Here is a 17,500-nt window from a genome sequence, read left to right as displayed (position 1 = left end):
TAAAGATGACAGATCCTGTCATCACAGAAATAGTAAAATGGTGTTTAAACTAGCCTTTTTATTAGATGTCATTGATCAATATCTGGCATCCAGAATGTTCCAGTATATATCAAATATATCACATGACTTAAGACACCAACCTGCCATGAAAGCTGTGTATAATGGGTTCCAGACATCACAGCCTTATGAAAATGGATCCTGTAGCTGATCATGTAGCTTCTGATGAAACTGAAACCAGGGTTTACACTGTCTCTACCCTGAGATGTTATCTTTATGTGCTAGGTTTTGTACTATGTGCATTGTCATGGTTCTGATATAACTCCACCTTTTGGTACCTTTTGGTTTTGTACAGCACAGTTCTGGTGGTCAGTCTGTCTCTCCCTTCATGACGTAGAACTGTTTACTACCACTGGTTTTCAATATTCCGTAAATAAACGGATACGTCAGTGGTCATTCTGCGTTTGAGGTGATTTTCATGGGGGAAAATGTGTATGAAGAACACATATTTAAAGCAATACAGCTACAAAATCCTTTACATAAAAATAAAAACACAATCATGAAGAAAAAAGAAGATATTGTATGACCATGTACTAGGAAAATATGAAGATAAGGCATACACACCCCTAGGGTCTTGCATGTTATATTATATGACAGTACATAGTATCCTCCACTATAAGTATAAATGATCCACTTATTTGTTCTCACAAACCTTAGATTGAACAGTCAGTACAATGCATTTCTTTTTATGGATTTATAGTATGTAGTTACTTATTAAAGTCAGTGTAAATTTATATAACCGTCATCTATTTCATTCATATGGTTTGGCTGAACGCCAATTCCTGTATGACTTGTATCTCAGCAAACCGTCTCTGTGTTGTGTGAATGATCCACTAGGTGGCGCCCTCTCACATACAGTAAATTGAGTATCATGAAGATCTTTTGTTAAAACAATTCTGACCAGTAGGTGTCATGGTTAGGCTGGGTTGATGGGAAAAACTTCACTGGCTAGAAACAATCTGAAGTTGATGGTTTTGAAAATCAAATTCATAACTCATCAAAAGTTCTCAACAGTAAGAATAAATCCAAATTAATATAAAAAATAAGTATAGAGTGAAAACTGTCAAGAGCTTTAATAATACTGTTCAACTTCAATCCAACTTCAAATACTCAAACTTTGAACCCAATCCATAAAGAGATGCTCCACACATATAACTCTGACATATGCAAAGCAAGACAGTCTTTCTTCTATAACATCGTCAGTAGAAATATAAACAATACTTGGGTGCTATTTTTGACTGTCTTCTGAATTAAAAATAAATCGCTATCAGGAACCACCAGCTACAAATAGAGGAGAATTCAACATGATGTCAGAATTTAATTTGATAGACAAAACATTTGAGATAAAAAGCACAAGATCTCAACTCTTCCTTGTGGCTTGGCCACTATCTAGTAGCAGATCTGTATGTGTGTCATTACAGTCTGGCACATTTCCTGAGTCTCTGAAAACAGCTGCCGTAAACAGAGACTTTCTAATGAGGAGACACAGCACTCAAAAACTCCTCTATAGAAATGCATGGTTTTAGTTTGTAACACCAATATGGCAGTTGTCTACGCATATCCCACCCCTTCCGCGGCAAAACGTCAACATGTGAATACATTGAGCCAATCATGTGCTGTGTTGTGAATACATTGAGCCAATAATGTGGTGTGTTGTGAAGACATCGTGCTAATCATGTGTTGTGATCTCGCTGCTGGAGCAAGATTGGTGTCGTGAAGCTTTGCACACAAGCATTTCTGCCGAAATAGATGCCCGATAAGTGCCCAAAAAGTGTTGCAATATGGCCGCCAAGTGGCGGGACTTGCCTTAAAGGACTTTGCCGTGAACTCAAAAAGAATATCCTGGATGCTTCCATGTTAAACAACTACAGGCCCATATCCAATCCACCATTTATTGGCAAAGTTATTGAAAAATAGTTTTCATTCAGGTTTCTGGGCCAACTACAGCATTGAAACAGCTTCTGTTAAGGTTTTAAATGGCATGCACCTCCATACAGAAGCAGGCCAAACATCAGTCTTTGCAGACCTACTGCAGCCAACTACACAGACTATAACATTGGATTCCCAGGTATACTTATCAGCTGGCTCAAATCATACCTACACGAAAAGATTTTCTTTGTCGTCACTGGGAGCTGTACCTCAGCCTTAACCCACCTTAACCTGTGGTGTCCCCCAGGGATCGTTTTTGAGGGCGTTAGGGAACTAGGGAATCCAATTATTTATGAATTCTAAACATTGACACTGTGAGTCAACTGGTGAAAAGAGCCAACTGTGAATTATATCATGCAGTTCAAAAAGTAGCATATGAAGTTTGAATAGAAGAGGTCCCAGAATTGATCCCTGGGGGATACTGCATGTCATGGCCAATCTATCAAATACATAAAATACATATATACAAAAAATACATACATGGCGTAATACAGTAACTCTGTAAGATCTGAACCTATTGCAATCCCTATGCAATTTTTGACTGTCAAAACAACTTTACAAAGAGCTGTAACTTTGGCTCTGCCCTTTGTAAATGTTGATGGAACCTGCCTCTCTCATTGATGCTATAGAAATCTTCAGAAAGTAAAAGTCCAACCACATTCACTAGCCGAGCTGATTCAAAATAGCACAACTCTTCAGCTAGATAGACCAACTAATTAGCCAAATCACCTGTGTAAAGTGCAACTCTTCAGCTAGATAGACCAGCTAATTAAACAGGTAGGACCAAACGCATGATAGGACTTTCTGAAGCCAAAGTGCTCCACCACTAGACAATTAGAATGAAGCTTAATACTTATTCTGTGGATTCTCAAGTCTCTCACAGTGTGTAGAAGATGGTGTTTGGTGTTATAAGCTCCCAACGCTGTCTTCCAGGCAGCGCTGTATGGAAGGCACTATAGGGTTAGGCAAAGGTTAGGGTTAGGGTTAAGCTTAGGGTTAGGGGCCTTGAAGTCGCTGGCTTCAGCGCTGCCTTAAATTGGACGGTGGAGGCTTAAAACACCATCGAGCATAGAAGATGCCCTATATTTGACCAGTTCCATGGAGTGTAGACTTGCTATATTCTCATGTGTCCAGACCAAGGCCTCTCCCTCTCAGTCAGTGCGCTCAGTTCCAGCTATGTACAGGTCCAGGGATAGCACTGTAGGCCACATAGGCAGTCATAGCAGATAGCAGTCCTGGTGGTGTAAGGATTGTGTGACATTGAGAGATGTCAAATGGTCACTGTTGACTGTTAGTGAGCGGACACTTGGCCTAAGCCAACTCCTGCTGTCCAAGAGAAACAAATCAGATGACCGAAAGAGGCTCCACATATCTGTATCAGGCCACATTCTGTGTGGCTTATTTTGTATCAAGACGATAAATAAAACTGTATAAAAGTCAAGCTTATTGGGTTTTTTTTTCTTTTTTTAATGCATGTCTCGTTTTCTAAATAATATTAAGCCAAACTGTATGTGTCAAAAACAAAACTCTCCAACATTTACCCCCATTTTAAACGTCTTTACTTCTGACGACATGAAAACCTGGAGTGAGGCCATTCAGGGCACTCGACGTGACATCAATGTCTAGCAGTGCAGTAAATAGATTATCGGTGCTACTAGGCCTGCAGGGAGAGTGAGAGAGAGAGAGAGTGAGAGAGAGAGAGAGAGAGAGTGTGAGAGAGAGAGAGAGAGAGAGAGAGAGAGAGAGAGAGAGAGAGAGAGCACAAATGCTCCTACGTGAAATCCAACAAAACATTAGGTAAACTGTATGCAGTTCCGATCCTCGAGGCCGTTTGCTTTATTAATGTGTTTCTTAATAGCACCTGTTGCCAGTCGTTTATAGCCTGTGTAGGTGTTAAATAAAACGTCTGAGATTAGATAACACGAACAGCGACCTCTCGTTTACTTCTTCAGCTCTTTGCTCACAGGATATGTAACCATCTTACCCAACAGGTTATGTGTGTGGCAATGAGGGAAGTAAAAATAAATTATCCGCCTCCATTAGCATCGAGAACATAGGGCCTTTTGATGGCCGCTTTTGGCGATTTGCATTCGCATTCAAGGACGGTGGGCAACTGTGTGGCATTTACGCGGCATCTCCCAGGGGGGGAACGCTAGCTCATGTGAGCAGAGGACGGTTTTGTGTGAGTCAGTGTGCCTGGGTAGAGCAAGAGAGGGGGACGCACAGGTCTTTCATGACCATTCTTTAACTCCCCGACCGTACTTTATTCGGGCGTCATACCCCTAATGCAAAGTTGCTTCCACCCTCCTAAGCAACTAGGCTACTATTTAATTGTCGGTCACACCGAGTCATTTATTCCAGTGGTGTCTCTGCATATGCGCTTTTACAGTAATCAAAGAGCTTTGTTCTTTTTCCTGAAAAGCCCCTTACGCGCCACAGGGGGCATTGTGGGATGTCTACGGTGCCCGCTGCATGCACCGGACACCGGGAAATGGATTAAAGAGACGTGTCAGTTGACGGGGAACGGTCGGCCGGCCACGAAGAGAAGCTCGGAAGCTGGACAGCGACCACCTGTTGCCTAAGCACTCAGTCACGTTCATCTAAACGGGCAAGATGACAGTAAACTACTGTTTTGCCCAGTAGCCCTGACGCAGGTCATTATCTCTCTCAACGTACATTTCTGAGAGTCGTCTCAATAGATAGATAGATAGATAGATATTCCCTGTCTGCTTTTAGTGGCACTGAGTCTGTCTGTTGGTGAAAATCTCTCAATCTGTATTTACTGTATGTAGACTACATAACACTATTAAGTGGAAGAAAAAGTCTAAAGTGGGTGCTGAAGTGGTTAAATGCTTCCTTGTGTAAACAACAGGCCTGAAATAGCTGTGAATAGAGTGAATGAGTCACACGCAGATGTGGAGAGGCCGCCGGTCCTGTATGTGTGAGTCGGGGTCCCCTCGAGTATTAGAGCATTATTCACACTTGCCATTATTTGCACACGGTATATAATTGTGGTTAAGTGGTTAGCAACGCAAATGACAGTAGCCTATAGGTACATCCAGACACGTCTCCAGACTCTCCACACAACAGAAAGTCTGTGTGTATGTGTGTGTGTGTGTGTGTGTGTGTGTGTGTGTGTGTGTGTGTGTGTGTGTGTGTTTGTGTGTGTTTGAGGGAGTGTGTGAAATTTGGTGACCGACGAGATATGGTGAAATACATACAGTACATGCACACACACACACACACACACACACACACACACAAAACAAATGTCTCTCCTTTCCAAAACAATGTCTCTCCTCTACTACTTTCGTGAAGGAGTGTCTTTCCCTCGGCAAAATTGGATGAATCCCGCTGGGCTAATCTGGAGGATTTCGCTCTGGTTCGTTTGCTTTGCGATCCTATTAGGCACTCGGATTGACGGTAACGAGGCACGAACAAACACACCTTGGCCATCATGACCTCCCCGTGCGCCTTTCACCCCAGAATGCACCTCGGAGACGACGAGGCTTTACGCCTTTACACCAGCCCAAGGTGGCATACATACATGTATTCATGTGAGCGTTTTCAGTCACAAAATCCATAGGATAGAGGAACAAACATTAATTAGATGAGAGCACAGTTAATGAGAGATCCGTGTGTGAACAAAAATGTGTGAACAAAAATGTCTCGGCTCCGACACTAAAAGTAAAAATGTTATCTACCTATCCAACACTTCCCAGTCTACTGTGCCCGTTTATGGAAGGGCATACTCAACTGAACTGCACACGCAACTGATTAAATGAAAAGACATTTAATGAGTTTCATGAATCACGCAGTGTTGACTATAATGTTGGACACACACACACACACACACACTTTGCGCTCAATCAAAATCACTCGCATGATTTGATACACGGCAGTGTCCGATTAAAAATCAGCACCTTGGACAGCGACAACCTTTTGTGTGCGCGTGGGCTGCAGCTACAGCTCATTCTGCGTAGCTACTAGACAAACGTAACTCCCCTCGGCGTCCAATCACTGAGTTGAAGTCAGGCTTGGCATGGTAAAGGGAGCACACTGCTTTAGGCTATTCACTAGCCGAACTTAAATGACGTTGAAACTATCCCCTACTGAAGTTTATCACCAAGGATTCTCACTTGCCGATGGACCTTAATGGTCGGTGTGTTGTCCCGCTTCCACAACGTGGATTACAAAGACTAGCGTTATCCCCTGTGGTCAAGAAACAAGGAGCCAGTGTGGTATTTTTAGATGGGATTTAATCTAGAGTAGAAGGACGAGAGTTCCCTTGTACTCCAAGCACAAGTGCCTAAGCAAAACCCTTGAACTGGTACTCTGTCCAAGACTCGAGGGGCTTAGAAATTCATTCATGACGGCGGACCATAGAAAGAGCGTGAAATAAAGTAGCTATCAACGCACCAGCGAAGATGTCCATAAGGATTCCACCACAAGTGGTTGACATTCCATGGAGGAATAACAACTTCAGCCTTATGAGCAGGGATCCCCCGTTGTCGGATCAAGGAGAGACCATCATCGGCGTCTACCTGTTGATTCTGGGTGAGTAGCCTATGCACTTCAATTCGGGCACAGCTGGGAAGTGTTGGATAGTAGATAACATTTTTACTTTTAGTGTCGGAGAGCAGAGGCATTTTTGTTACAATTCCTCCATAGTTTGTTTTGCGATTATGTGACATAATGAATATGCTGAACTTGCTTTGCATTTGAGACATGTCTGCCAACATTTCGCACATGCACTCCGTTCTCTGCCGGTCTGTGAATTGAATATCTTATCTTTTTTCCTCACAAGTAGTCAGAAGTCAGTACGCTACTAATCAAGTTGTCTATTCATATTTGAAGCTCGTTATAAAAAAAAGTGTGTTTACCTTCACGTTCACTTTTCTGGTTGCCGTATTATTACTTGCGTTGGAAAGCTAGCTAAACGCATTGTCTGGATTAGGTCCAAGCACAGATCAGGCGCTATAAGTAGTCTAGAACACGATAGGAAGATGGGAAGCAGCTCTCGCCCAGTCGGGTCCTGTCTAAGCCACTGAACTAGCATGCCAGGTCAAGATGGAGGTCAGCCAAACGGAATATCTTTGGCGAGCTATATACTGTATCCTTTCATGAACCGAGGCCGATATGATCGGGGAAAGTGTCCATTCACAAACGCAAGGTCCGTATGCTTCAGAGTGAAGAGATATTCTTTTTTTTTATTCCTCCGTTGATTTGGAGCATTTTTCAGATTTTCTCAAAACCACTCGTTTAACATCCACGCCATTTACATTTTACATTTATTAAATTTAGCAGAGACTTTTTTTTTTAATCCAAAGTGACTTACATATGTCAATTATATTACAAAGGACAATTACATTGCCCCTGATCAATTTGGGGTTAAGTGCCTTGCTCAAGGGCACAACGGTATTGGGAATTTAACCCACAACTTTTCAGGCTGAGTCATATGCAAAAGTGTTGATCTGTTGTCATAAGTGATCTGTCAAATATATTTGTGCCCTTTCTATTGCACTTGATGAATACACACTTCACAAAGAGAAACTTTAGTAATCAATTCTCTAAGCTTGGAGGTATCATCAACTTTCAATGGTCAAGTACATAGGTACAAATACATAGGAGAGACGAGTAAACAGATCTATAATTTTGTCCACTTTTGTTTTTATTGTAAGTATTGTAGTACTGTAAACAAACCTGACTCTATCATGACAAGCTACACTACACTGTCAACCCAATCAATCAAACCAAATCGAGATATAACTGAAAAACAAAACTCATATCTAATATTTTTTTCCTAACTCAGCAATTCAACTGTCAGTGTTACCTAGATTCCCATAGTCCTTTGCAACAACATTAAATCATCAAACAAAAAGCATTTTCAATCGTTTTTATATGCTTTTTGCTAATGCTAATTGCACTAAAATACCAATGTAGTTAGGGAAATGTATCTTTAGGTTCTGCTGTATGGTTTATTCCCACCATTGGTAGTAGATCACACTAGTAACACTCAGTCAACCAGTGCTTTTGACAGTATTGGCTGCAAATTGGCTGCTAAAATATTGATGCAATGTTGGACATGGGTTGTAGCCTACCTTGATAGTAAACTTTCACTTGCGCTGGTGAGTAATTTATTGTCCTTAATGTAGTCTTACCATTGTTCAACATTGTTATTGTTTTTATATTATTGATTGAATGAACATTATTGTTTATTATTGCTTTTATCCTTATTATAGTCTGACCAACATTTTAATCTGTTCCCTGTTAAATTTAAATATTATATTGTTTTGTATTTGTATGTTGCTTTGGACAAAAGCGTCTGCCAAATCTCAAATCTCTCATTGCCCAACTGTGTTGTACATGTCATCCCTGTTGATGGCAGTTGCCCATTGTTCAGTTGTGAGAAATGCAACATATGTTTGCAAAATGCTCCATAATGAAATGTATGCAACTGATATTATTCACTGAGAGTCACCAGTTACTGGTACTCAAATCCAATATTTAAGTTAGTTTAAGCTTAAATTGATTGGGTAAATAAACATATATATTTTAGTTTTCTCAAATATTTTGAGTTAGTTTCCCTGTTTGACGGTTTACAGTATAAGGTCAGGTTGAAGATGAACAGGATTCCGCAGGTTAGATACCAGTGTGCTAAAGCCGAGCGCATTTCAGCATGAGGGGGCGTTTTACCTGCAATTTAGCATAGATACTAGAGAGTCTTGCCAAAGTTAAGTCTCCAGCAATGTGCAAACTGCGGAAATGCCTGCCTTCCATCTTTCTCTTGGATGGCTGACTGATCCAAACTGTGTTAGGGTGGCTGACCTCAACGAGACTACTAACTGAGGCCAGCAATCAGCAAAATTTCACTAAAACGAGGAGTAATTTGCTCTCTTTTGGTGTGCGGAGTCTATTATGTTCTTGATTAGGTCGGACAGGGGAGTGTCCGTCAATCACTTGCAGGCATATTAAAGCTTCCGGAGATAATTTGCAGAATTAAAACTTTTTTGTTTAAGATTTCTCAGAGAGTCCTTACATTTCAACTAAATTAGGAATGATTGGCTCCCAGGGTAGGGGTAAAAGACTTAATCTCACTTGTAATCAGCGTCTAGTATAGTCTAGAGTAAAACATAGTTTTTTAAGTTTTGTAAAAGGCATAATGTCCCATTGGCTTGGAATTATGAGATTCTATCTGACATTTTTGGTCAAAATTCAGGTATTCATATATCACTTATTCTGTGACAACTTCTTAACATTATGCAAGGTGTTTATTTAAGTTGTATGCATTTTTGTACTTTATATCTAAAGAGTCTTCAGGTTTACAATGTACAGTAAGGTCACTCGCTATGGAATTAAAAAAGGTTACAGTTTTCCTCAGTGACTTTGGTGCATTTCTCGAATCATAATATACATCTACACAACAGTCAGTGCATTTCTCAAAATAATTGCTGAACTGCATAGTGGATAACCTGCAAAAGCACGTATATACAGTATTCAGCAGGGAACCAGTATAGTTCATGTTGACCAGCATGACATTAGCCATTGAAAATTCACAAAACAGCAGACGTGCACAAAATCAGTTCCATGGATGTACTAAAGCATTGCTATTTGGTCAAAATGGGGAGAAACTGCTTCAATGATGTGCACAAGTGATAAGATGATATGGAGTTTGAACAAACAGTTTTGAAAATGACCATTCTGATCTGAGAAATGTGCCAAAGCAACTGAGAAAAAACTGCAATATCTCAGAACTACTCAGACTGCAGACAGTACAGGGGACAATAAAGCAAGACAGGCCAACACTAAAAGCCTGACATTCAACTTGTTTTAATTGCTCAAGATAACCACTATATTTAGAAATACCAAACAAGGTAAAATATAGCACGATGATTGTGTTAAGTAATGAGAAATTGAGAGAGAGAAAAAACACAATTTGAAAACAAGAGGGCTACAACCAAAAGGTCCTGTCTCTTACATGATGCCTTTGCTAGCCGCTGTCATGCCATTCTTTGAGCTGGGGGCGGGGGGGGGCAGATAAGTGGCTGCATGAGTCATATCCATTTAGACATCTCGCCCACCTCTGACTTTGAGGGCTTGAATGGGGAGATGGATCCTACTTTCTGCTACGAGCGTGTCTGATTTCAGAGCTTCAACTGCTCTTTATTTCTCAACTTTACTTACTAAAAAAAAAAAAGAGAAAGAAAAACGCTCCAGGTTACCACTAAACGGTGAATGAGAGCACGCTTTCTTAATTTAGTGTAGATAGCCTAGAAATCTAGACGCGCCCCTAGCGGCAGCTGCCAGGGCTAGTCTAGCAACTCTCCATTGGCTTGTGAGCTCCAGAAATCGAAACTTAATCAGGGCATTGAAATCGTGTATAGAGTCGTTTGGTGGGCTTAACATAATGATTGATGGCAGAGTTGCAACGGTTTGGCTTGAATTCCCTGCTACTTGAAAACAAATATCCTATTGCGTCCTATTGCGTGCAGAGGGAATTTGAAAGACAACTGATTATCCCGCCCCTCAGACTGAGCACTGCGAACGGTGAGTGCCCAGACCCTACATTTTAATGTGGGTCTGGCTCGCCAGGCTAGCCGAACAACAAAAGCACAGAGGAATCCAATCATCTAAAGAGTGTGGCCTCAAAGTTGATGTCAATCAAGAGAATATATGAATGATCTAGTTTGAATACCACCGGTGGCAGGAATGTCCTGCAGAAATAAACAAAGTATTGACAAAATAATGCACCATTCCACAAGAAACTGCACACAAAACACACAAAAAAGTTGGATAATAACGCAATCAAGCTGAATAGCAAACTGTAATATCCAATTTTAAAACAACAAAATAGCAGGAGCTCTGGGTTTAAGTGGTAGGCTAGATTTCCTGAATAGGCTACGCATCATCTTAATCAAATGTTTCTTGTTTCTTGGTGTTGCGCAGAGCCTTTCTCCTTACGCATTACCACTAATCAACATAATTGTTTCTAAATGTATACATGACTTTGTGACCACCTTTGTTACCACATGACTCATCTGACTGCACGCTGTAAAATACAAATAGAGTCTATGTTGGGTGCATATAGGCCAATGCTTTTCACATACACTAGCATACACTATGCTTTTATTACGAATGAGAGGCTGCATCCAAACATGGTGCTATTTTTACCCTTCCCTTGACTTTGGTCTCTTTGTGAACTATAAGGGTCCAGGCCATTCTTATGGCATCTTGTACTTGAGCCATTTGGATTTTGTACTGTCGTCTGTGTACATGTCCTGTACTGTGCGACTGCATATTCTGAGCCTCACACTAAACCAAATTCCAGGTGATGTTTCATTGTACTGGCAATACATCATTGACTGGACTTGATTTATACATCACATGTGTGTTGTTTTAGACCTAAATGGTTAGGGCCTGCTAATTCCCCCTCTCCCTCTCTTTCTTTTTTTCTCTCGCTCTCAGCCAGACGTGGCCTACTAGTTAAGGCTTCGGACTTGGAACCGGAGGGTTGCCGGTTTGAACCCCGACCAGTAGGAACGGCTGAAGTGCCCTTGAGCAAGGCACCTAACAGCTCACTGCTTCCCGAGCGCCACTGTTGATGCAGGCAGCTCACTGCGCCGGGATTAGTGTGTGCTTCACCTCACTGTGTGTTCACTGTGTGCTGAGTGTGTTTCACTAATTCACGGATTTGGAAAAATGCAGAGACCAAATTTCCCTCACGGGATCAAAAGAGTATTTATACTTATACTCTCTCTCTCTCCCTCTTTCTTCTCTCTCTCTCTCCTCATCTCTAGGCTGGCTCTCATGGTTTGGCAACAGTGTGGTCATCTTCGTCCTGTTCCGCCAACGCTACAGCCTCCAGCCCACCGACTACCTCACCCTCAACCTGGCCATCTCGGACGCCAGCATCTCCGTCTTCGGCTACTCCCGCGGCATCATCGAGATCTTCAACGTCTTCCAGGATGGCGGCTTCCTCATCACCTCCGTGTGGACGTGCCAGGTAGTTATGGGAGACCGATTTGCACCGGGATTGAAATGGGATACGGAATACCTTTAGGAGGAGGACAGGCTCAGAGTTGGGTGCATTTCTGAGAGAGAGAGAGAGAGAGAGAGAGAGAGAGAGAGAGAGAGAGAGAGAGAGAGAGAGAGAGAGCGAGAGAGAGAGAGAATTTGAATTTTAACAGCTCTTTATTACAAAACACACGATCACATTACCATGAAACCATCACTTTTTTTAGAAAAACTGAAAATCAAAGAAAATAACCTGAAAAAAATAATTCATTATCGACCAATGAGCATATTGCTCCACCTTGGCACCATTCTTCTTCAAAAGAATTAAAATCACCTTTTGTTTCATAAAAGTCAAATTCTAATTTTACTCTTGATTTCACCAGGCAAATAAAAATGTCAATTACATCATGGTCAGAGTCTTTTTCAATCTTATTCTTCCTACTTATATAAATGGCCATCTTAGCATTCCCAAAGATATAATTAATCATTTCACACTTGCAACGTTCTTTCTGAACATATTTAAACCCCAATATGAAGGTCTGAATAGAGAAAAACTCTCCAAAACACTCTAATAGCTTTGCCAACAACTTAAACAAAGGTGGCAGTCTGAAACAATTTGAGTAGGCATGAAAAACAGTCTCTCTCTCCAAACAAAAAGGACATTCATGGCTTACATTTTGATTTAAAACAGAAATAAAAGAGTTAACTGCCAAAATACCATGCAGTAACCTCCATTGTAAGTCCCCAGCTCTTTTAGTTAATGGTGGTTTGTATAGAGATTTCCACTCTGGTTGAACATTACTTACTAAACCAAAAGTAGAACGCCAAGGCGTGTCAACCTTTCCATCTAGCCTTTCTTTATTTATCACTTTAACACAGGTCTTGTAAAGACATTTACCATTGACTTCGCTGAAATCTATTTCTTTTGGAGGGGGCAAAAAAAATACCTTTACAATCATTTAATTTCGGTGTAAGTGACAATTCAGGAAAAGGGTCTTCTCTATCAGGAATCAAAATGCCATCAACATAATTCTTTATCATTTTGCGCTCACGTGATGTTAGTTCTGTTCTCCAGCAATCCAACATCTTCTCCACCATACGCAAGGACCTCACTCCCATGCGTACAGCCAGTGTGGCACTGTCCATAAGAGAGCCTGATACATCCACCAAATGACGCAAACGTGTAAGTCCAGTACTGCATAAATAACTGTTCAATCCAGGCATTACATTCTTTGAAATTTCCAGTCTTGATCCATAGATTAGAGGCTCCTCTAGGAGCCAATGCAAAGAACCAGTCTCTTCCATTCGGCTAACATTAAATAAACCCCAGATCTTAAAAAGTCCTTTATAAAAAACAGGTAAATCAATACAATGTATTGCATGAGGATCCAGGAAAAACAAAGATTTGTCTAAACCCAAACCACTCACATTATGCATGATTTCACAAGCCACAGGCCTCCAAACAAGATCTTCTGGCCCAGTAAGAAACCTCTGAATGAACTGAAGCCTAAAAGCAGCTGCTCTACTGGGCAAATGGATTAAACCCTGGCCACCTTCTTCTTTTGGTAAATACAAAACACTCTGAGGGATCCAATGCAACTTATCCCAGAAGAAATCTATTAGGGTTGACTGGATCTTCATTAAAAGACCTGATGGTGGATCTAAAACAGCCAGCCGATGCCACAAAAAGGATGCCACTAGATTATTGATAACCAGACAGCGTCCCCTATATGACATCTGAGGTAGTAGCCATGTCCATTTTTTTAAACGTCCCTTCACTTTTTCAATGACTCCATCCCAATTCTTTTGTACAGTGTTATCATCTCCCAAAAAAACACCCAGATATTTGAAACCCCCTTTTTTCCCAATTTAACCCTTCTGGGAGTTTGGTTGGTCCATCTACCCAATCACCTATCTGAAAAGCATCACTTTTTTTCCAGTTGACTTTTGCAGATGATATCACTCCAAAATCCTTCACAACATCATTTAAGGTATCAACATCATTTTGATCATTGACTACTACAACCAAATCATCGGCATATGCTGATAAACAACAAACCTTTTCACAATTGGACAGAGAAAAGCCAGTCATTTTACACCTTAATTTGTGAAGCAAAGGTTCTATTGCCATGGAATAGAGCATTCCAGACAATGAACAACCTTGTCTTACACCTCTTAGTGCTTTAAAAGGGGGACACAAACCACCATTAACTTTCACTATACTCTCAATGTCATTATAGAGCACCTTAATTAAATTAATAAAACCCAAATTGAATCCAAAAGCCTCTAACACCCCCCATAAATACTTATGCTCAACTCTGTCAAAAGCTTTTTCCTGATCCATGAAAACAAATCCAAAATTCTTTTTTAACTTACTAGAAACTTCAATTGCATCTCGAACAAGGAAAATATTGTCAAAAATTGACCTTTCAGGAATACAGTAGGTTTGATCAACATGTATTATTTGTTCCATCACTTCTCTCAATCTAGTTGCTAGTGCTTTGGAAAACATTTTAACATCAATGCACAGGAGAGACACTGGGCGCCAATGCTTCAAGTCGGTCAAGTCACCTTTTTTTGGTAACAGTGTCAACACAGCCCTTCGACAGCTCAGAGGAAGGATTCCTTTCTCTATACTGTCATTCAGCACTTCATGGAGATCTTTCCCCAATACTGACCAAAAGCCTTTGTAAAACTCAACTGGCAGTCCATCAATGCCAGGAGCACGTCCATTTTCCATACCCATCAGGGCTGTATAGAGTTCTTTCAATGATAAAGCTCCATCCAGCATCTTTGCTGAAGCCTTTGAAAGCGTTGGCAAGTCATGAAGGAAACCCCGTTCAATCTCCTGATTTCCAACCAATTCACTTTTAAAAAGTTCTGAGTAAAAACTCCTTACTCGTTGTCTTATTTCATTTGGCTTAGTCAACAATGTTCCTGTTTCTGAGCGCACAGCATGAATTAACTTTTTTCTTCCATTTTTCTTCTCTAAATTAAAGAAATACTTAGACGGAACATCCATTACAGATACATTTTGTATTCTTGAGCGGATCAAAGCGCCCTGTGTTTTTTTCCCCAAAAAATCAGCCAATTCCACTTTTTTACTTTTAAGCAATTCTATTTGTTCTGAATTTCCTTTGTTATCAACCACATTTTGCAAATCCACAATCTCCTTTTCTAAAGTTTTCATGGATCTAGCTAGGTCTCTACTGACATTGAAAGTATATTTTTGACATACATGTTTAATTTGAATTTTTGCTACATCCCACCATTGTTGCAAAGAGGGAAAAAAAGGCTTCTCCAACTTAAAACTCCCAAAAAACAGCAAAAGCTTCTCTAAAAGTTTGATCGTCCAACAACATCTTATTAAAATGCCAATACGCACTTTTTGGTTTAACCGCAGATTTTATAAGTACACAACATGCCATGCAATGGTCAGAAAAACCAACAGGACTGATATAGGAACATCGAAAAGCACTAAAAAAATGCTTAAAACAGTACATTTGGTCAAGTCTTGCCATTGATAAATAATTATCACGACAATGAGACCAACTATATTGCCTTTGTTTTTTGTGAAAAGATCTCCATATGTCAATCAATTCATATGCTTCAATTAACTCAATAAGACGCTTGCGAGAGGCTACATGAGGTTCTACATGATTTCTATCTAAAATATCAGCAGTACAATTAAAATCACCACCCAGAAAAAGAAAATCAGTACTATTACATGCACCAAGAACATCACCAAGCTTATCCAAAAAACACATCCTCTCTGCAGCTAAGGTAGGAGCATAAACACAAATGAAAACAAAAACATCATTTTCAAAAACTGCTTTTACTTTCAATAGTCTTCCTTTAACCACCTCTTCCACATCATAAGAATATGGAAGAAACGACTTTGAAAAGAGGATAGCAACACCTCCACTTAAGGACGTATTGTGACTGAGTATGGCACGCCCATCCCACTCCTTCACCCAATCAACTTCATTAGTTAAGTCGCTATGTGTCTCTTGAACAAGGAAAACATCAATATTTTTCTGTCTGCTTAATTCATAGAATTCTGCTCTTTTCCTCCCGTCTCTGGCCCCATTCAAATTCAAAGTAGCGACTCTAACTTCGCCCATTTCAAAAAAAGAAAGTAACCAGAAAAAGACAAAGAAAATAAACATACATATTTTACTGAGTATCACCATCATTTCCAATCGGTTCTCCTTTTTTCAACTTGCGCACAATCTTAACCAAGCGAAACATCTCTTGGTCAGTAAAACCTCCGTCCTCATTTGTCCTCATTAGATATTTGGCATCATCAATGAACTGTTGTATATTGGAAAAATAATCCTCAACCTTGACATTACGCACAAATTTGGTAGTCTGTAAAAAATGGCTTATCTCCTGAGTGGAGTACACGACAACTAACGGTTGAGAAAGCTCTTGTGATTGTGAACTTGACAAACTAGAATCAGTGGAGTAACCATCGCTCTCATGGTCATTATCTGTAGTTGGTAGCTCAACATCAATGTCTTTTTTCCATTGTTTTGTAGCTTTATTACTAGAGGATTTCTTTCGTTTATTTTTGGGAATTTTGAAAACATTTTCCTCTCGGACCGTTTCACAGCCAGCCTCCTCTGCTTGTGTACCAGTTCTCTCATTAACCAACTCTGCAGCCTCTAGGCCTACAGTCTCCGTAACCCCTGCAGGTTCACAAGAACTGCCCTCATCCATGATCACATCGGCTTGTGCGGGCGCAGCCAAAATTATTTCAGACTCCGCTGTTTTTTTTTATTTCAGCGGCTTCGTTCGATTCGGTCACTTTTTCGGTCACATTCTCTTTCTCAACCACGTTTGATAAATCCGGTGTCGGCACATGTAATTCTGCCACTACAGACACAGACTCTGCACCACCAGCCGTAATAGTGGGCGGGTCAGATGGCTCAGTTTCCTCACCAATTTCAGAATCATTTGCAGGTGTATCAGTTTGTTCTTTAACATTATCTTTTTTGTTTGGGCAAGCACGAACCAAATGTCCATGTCCACCACAACCAAAACATTTCATTGAGTCTGATGTTGCATAAACAGTGTAATCATAGCCATCAACATTAAACTTGAACACTGCGCTAAAATCACAGTCCTGTTTCAGAAACATATGCACCTGGCGTCTAAAAGACACCATATGGCTCAACAAAGTTGACTTGCATCCCACAGGTATTTTCTTAACTTGAGACACCACTTTGCCATACTTCGAAAGTTCTCTGATTAACACCTCATCTTTTAAGAACGGTGGCACGTTAGACAATGTGATTTTCTTAGATGGGCTACTAAGTGGAAGAACAGGGGCAAGCCAACCATCAATTTCAATTCCAGATTGAACAACTTCATAGGCTTTTTCGATTGTACTCAAAAAAAGAACGATCGCATTGTTCATTCTAGATGCCGACAATACATTATCGTATCCAACAATTTTACCCACCGCTAAACTACACGCTTCCACACTAACACTAGA

At 40.5% G+C, this 17,500-nt stretch overlaps 2 protein-coding genes across 5 annotated transcripts in view; both read left to right on the top strand.

The window, feature by feature from the left end:
• Nucleotides 1–453, top strand: part of snx8b (sorting nexin 8b) — a 17,895-nt gene extending 17,442 nt beyond the window's left edge. For all 4 annotated transcript variants that reach the window (XM_042103296.1, XM_042103294.1, XM_042103295.1 and 1 more), the window contains exon 12: nt 1–453. This exon is cut by the window's left edge and continues 245 nt beyond it. The gene's annotated coding sequence lies outside the window, so the exon portion shown is untranslated.
• Nucleotides 454–6,305: 5,852 nt separating this feature from the next.
• The window catches only part of opn6a (opsin 6, group member a), a 24,482-nt gene continuing 13,287 nt past the window's right edge, over nt 6,306–17,500 (top strand). Inside the window, exons 1-2 of the mRNA XM_042103292.1 lie at nt 6,306–6,543; nt 11,784–11,989. Coding sequence (XP_041959226.1) covers nt 6,414–6,543; nt 11,784–11,989 — 336 coding nt within the window. The 5' untranslated portion in view covers nt 6,306–6,413. The remainder of the gene's footprint in view (nt 6,544–11,783; nt 11,990–17,500) is intronic.

This window comes from Alosa sapidissima, chromosome 9 (genome assembly GCF_018492685.1).
Source record: "Alosa sapidissima isolate fAloSap1 chromosome 9, fAloSap1.pri, whole genome shotgun sequence".
Lineage (NCBI taxonomy): Eukaryota > Metazoa > Chordata > Actinopteri > Clupeiformes > Clupeidae > Alosa > Alosa sapidissima.
The sequence above is the reverse complement of the archived record's forward strand: the minus strand, read 5'-3'. Positions and strand labels throughout refer to the sequence as shown.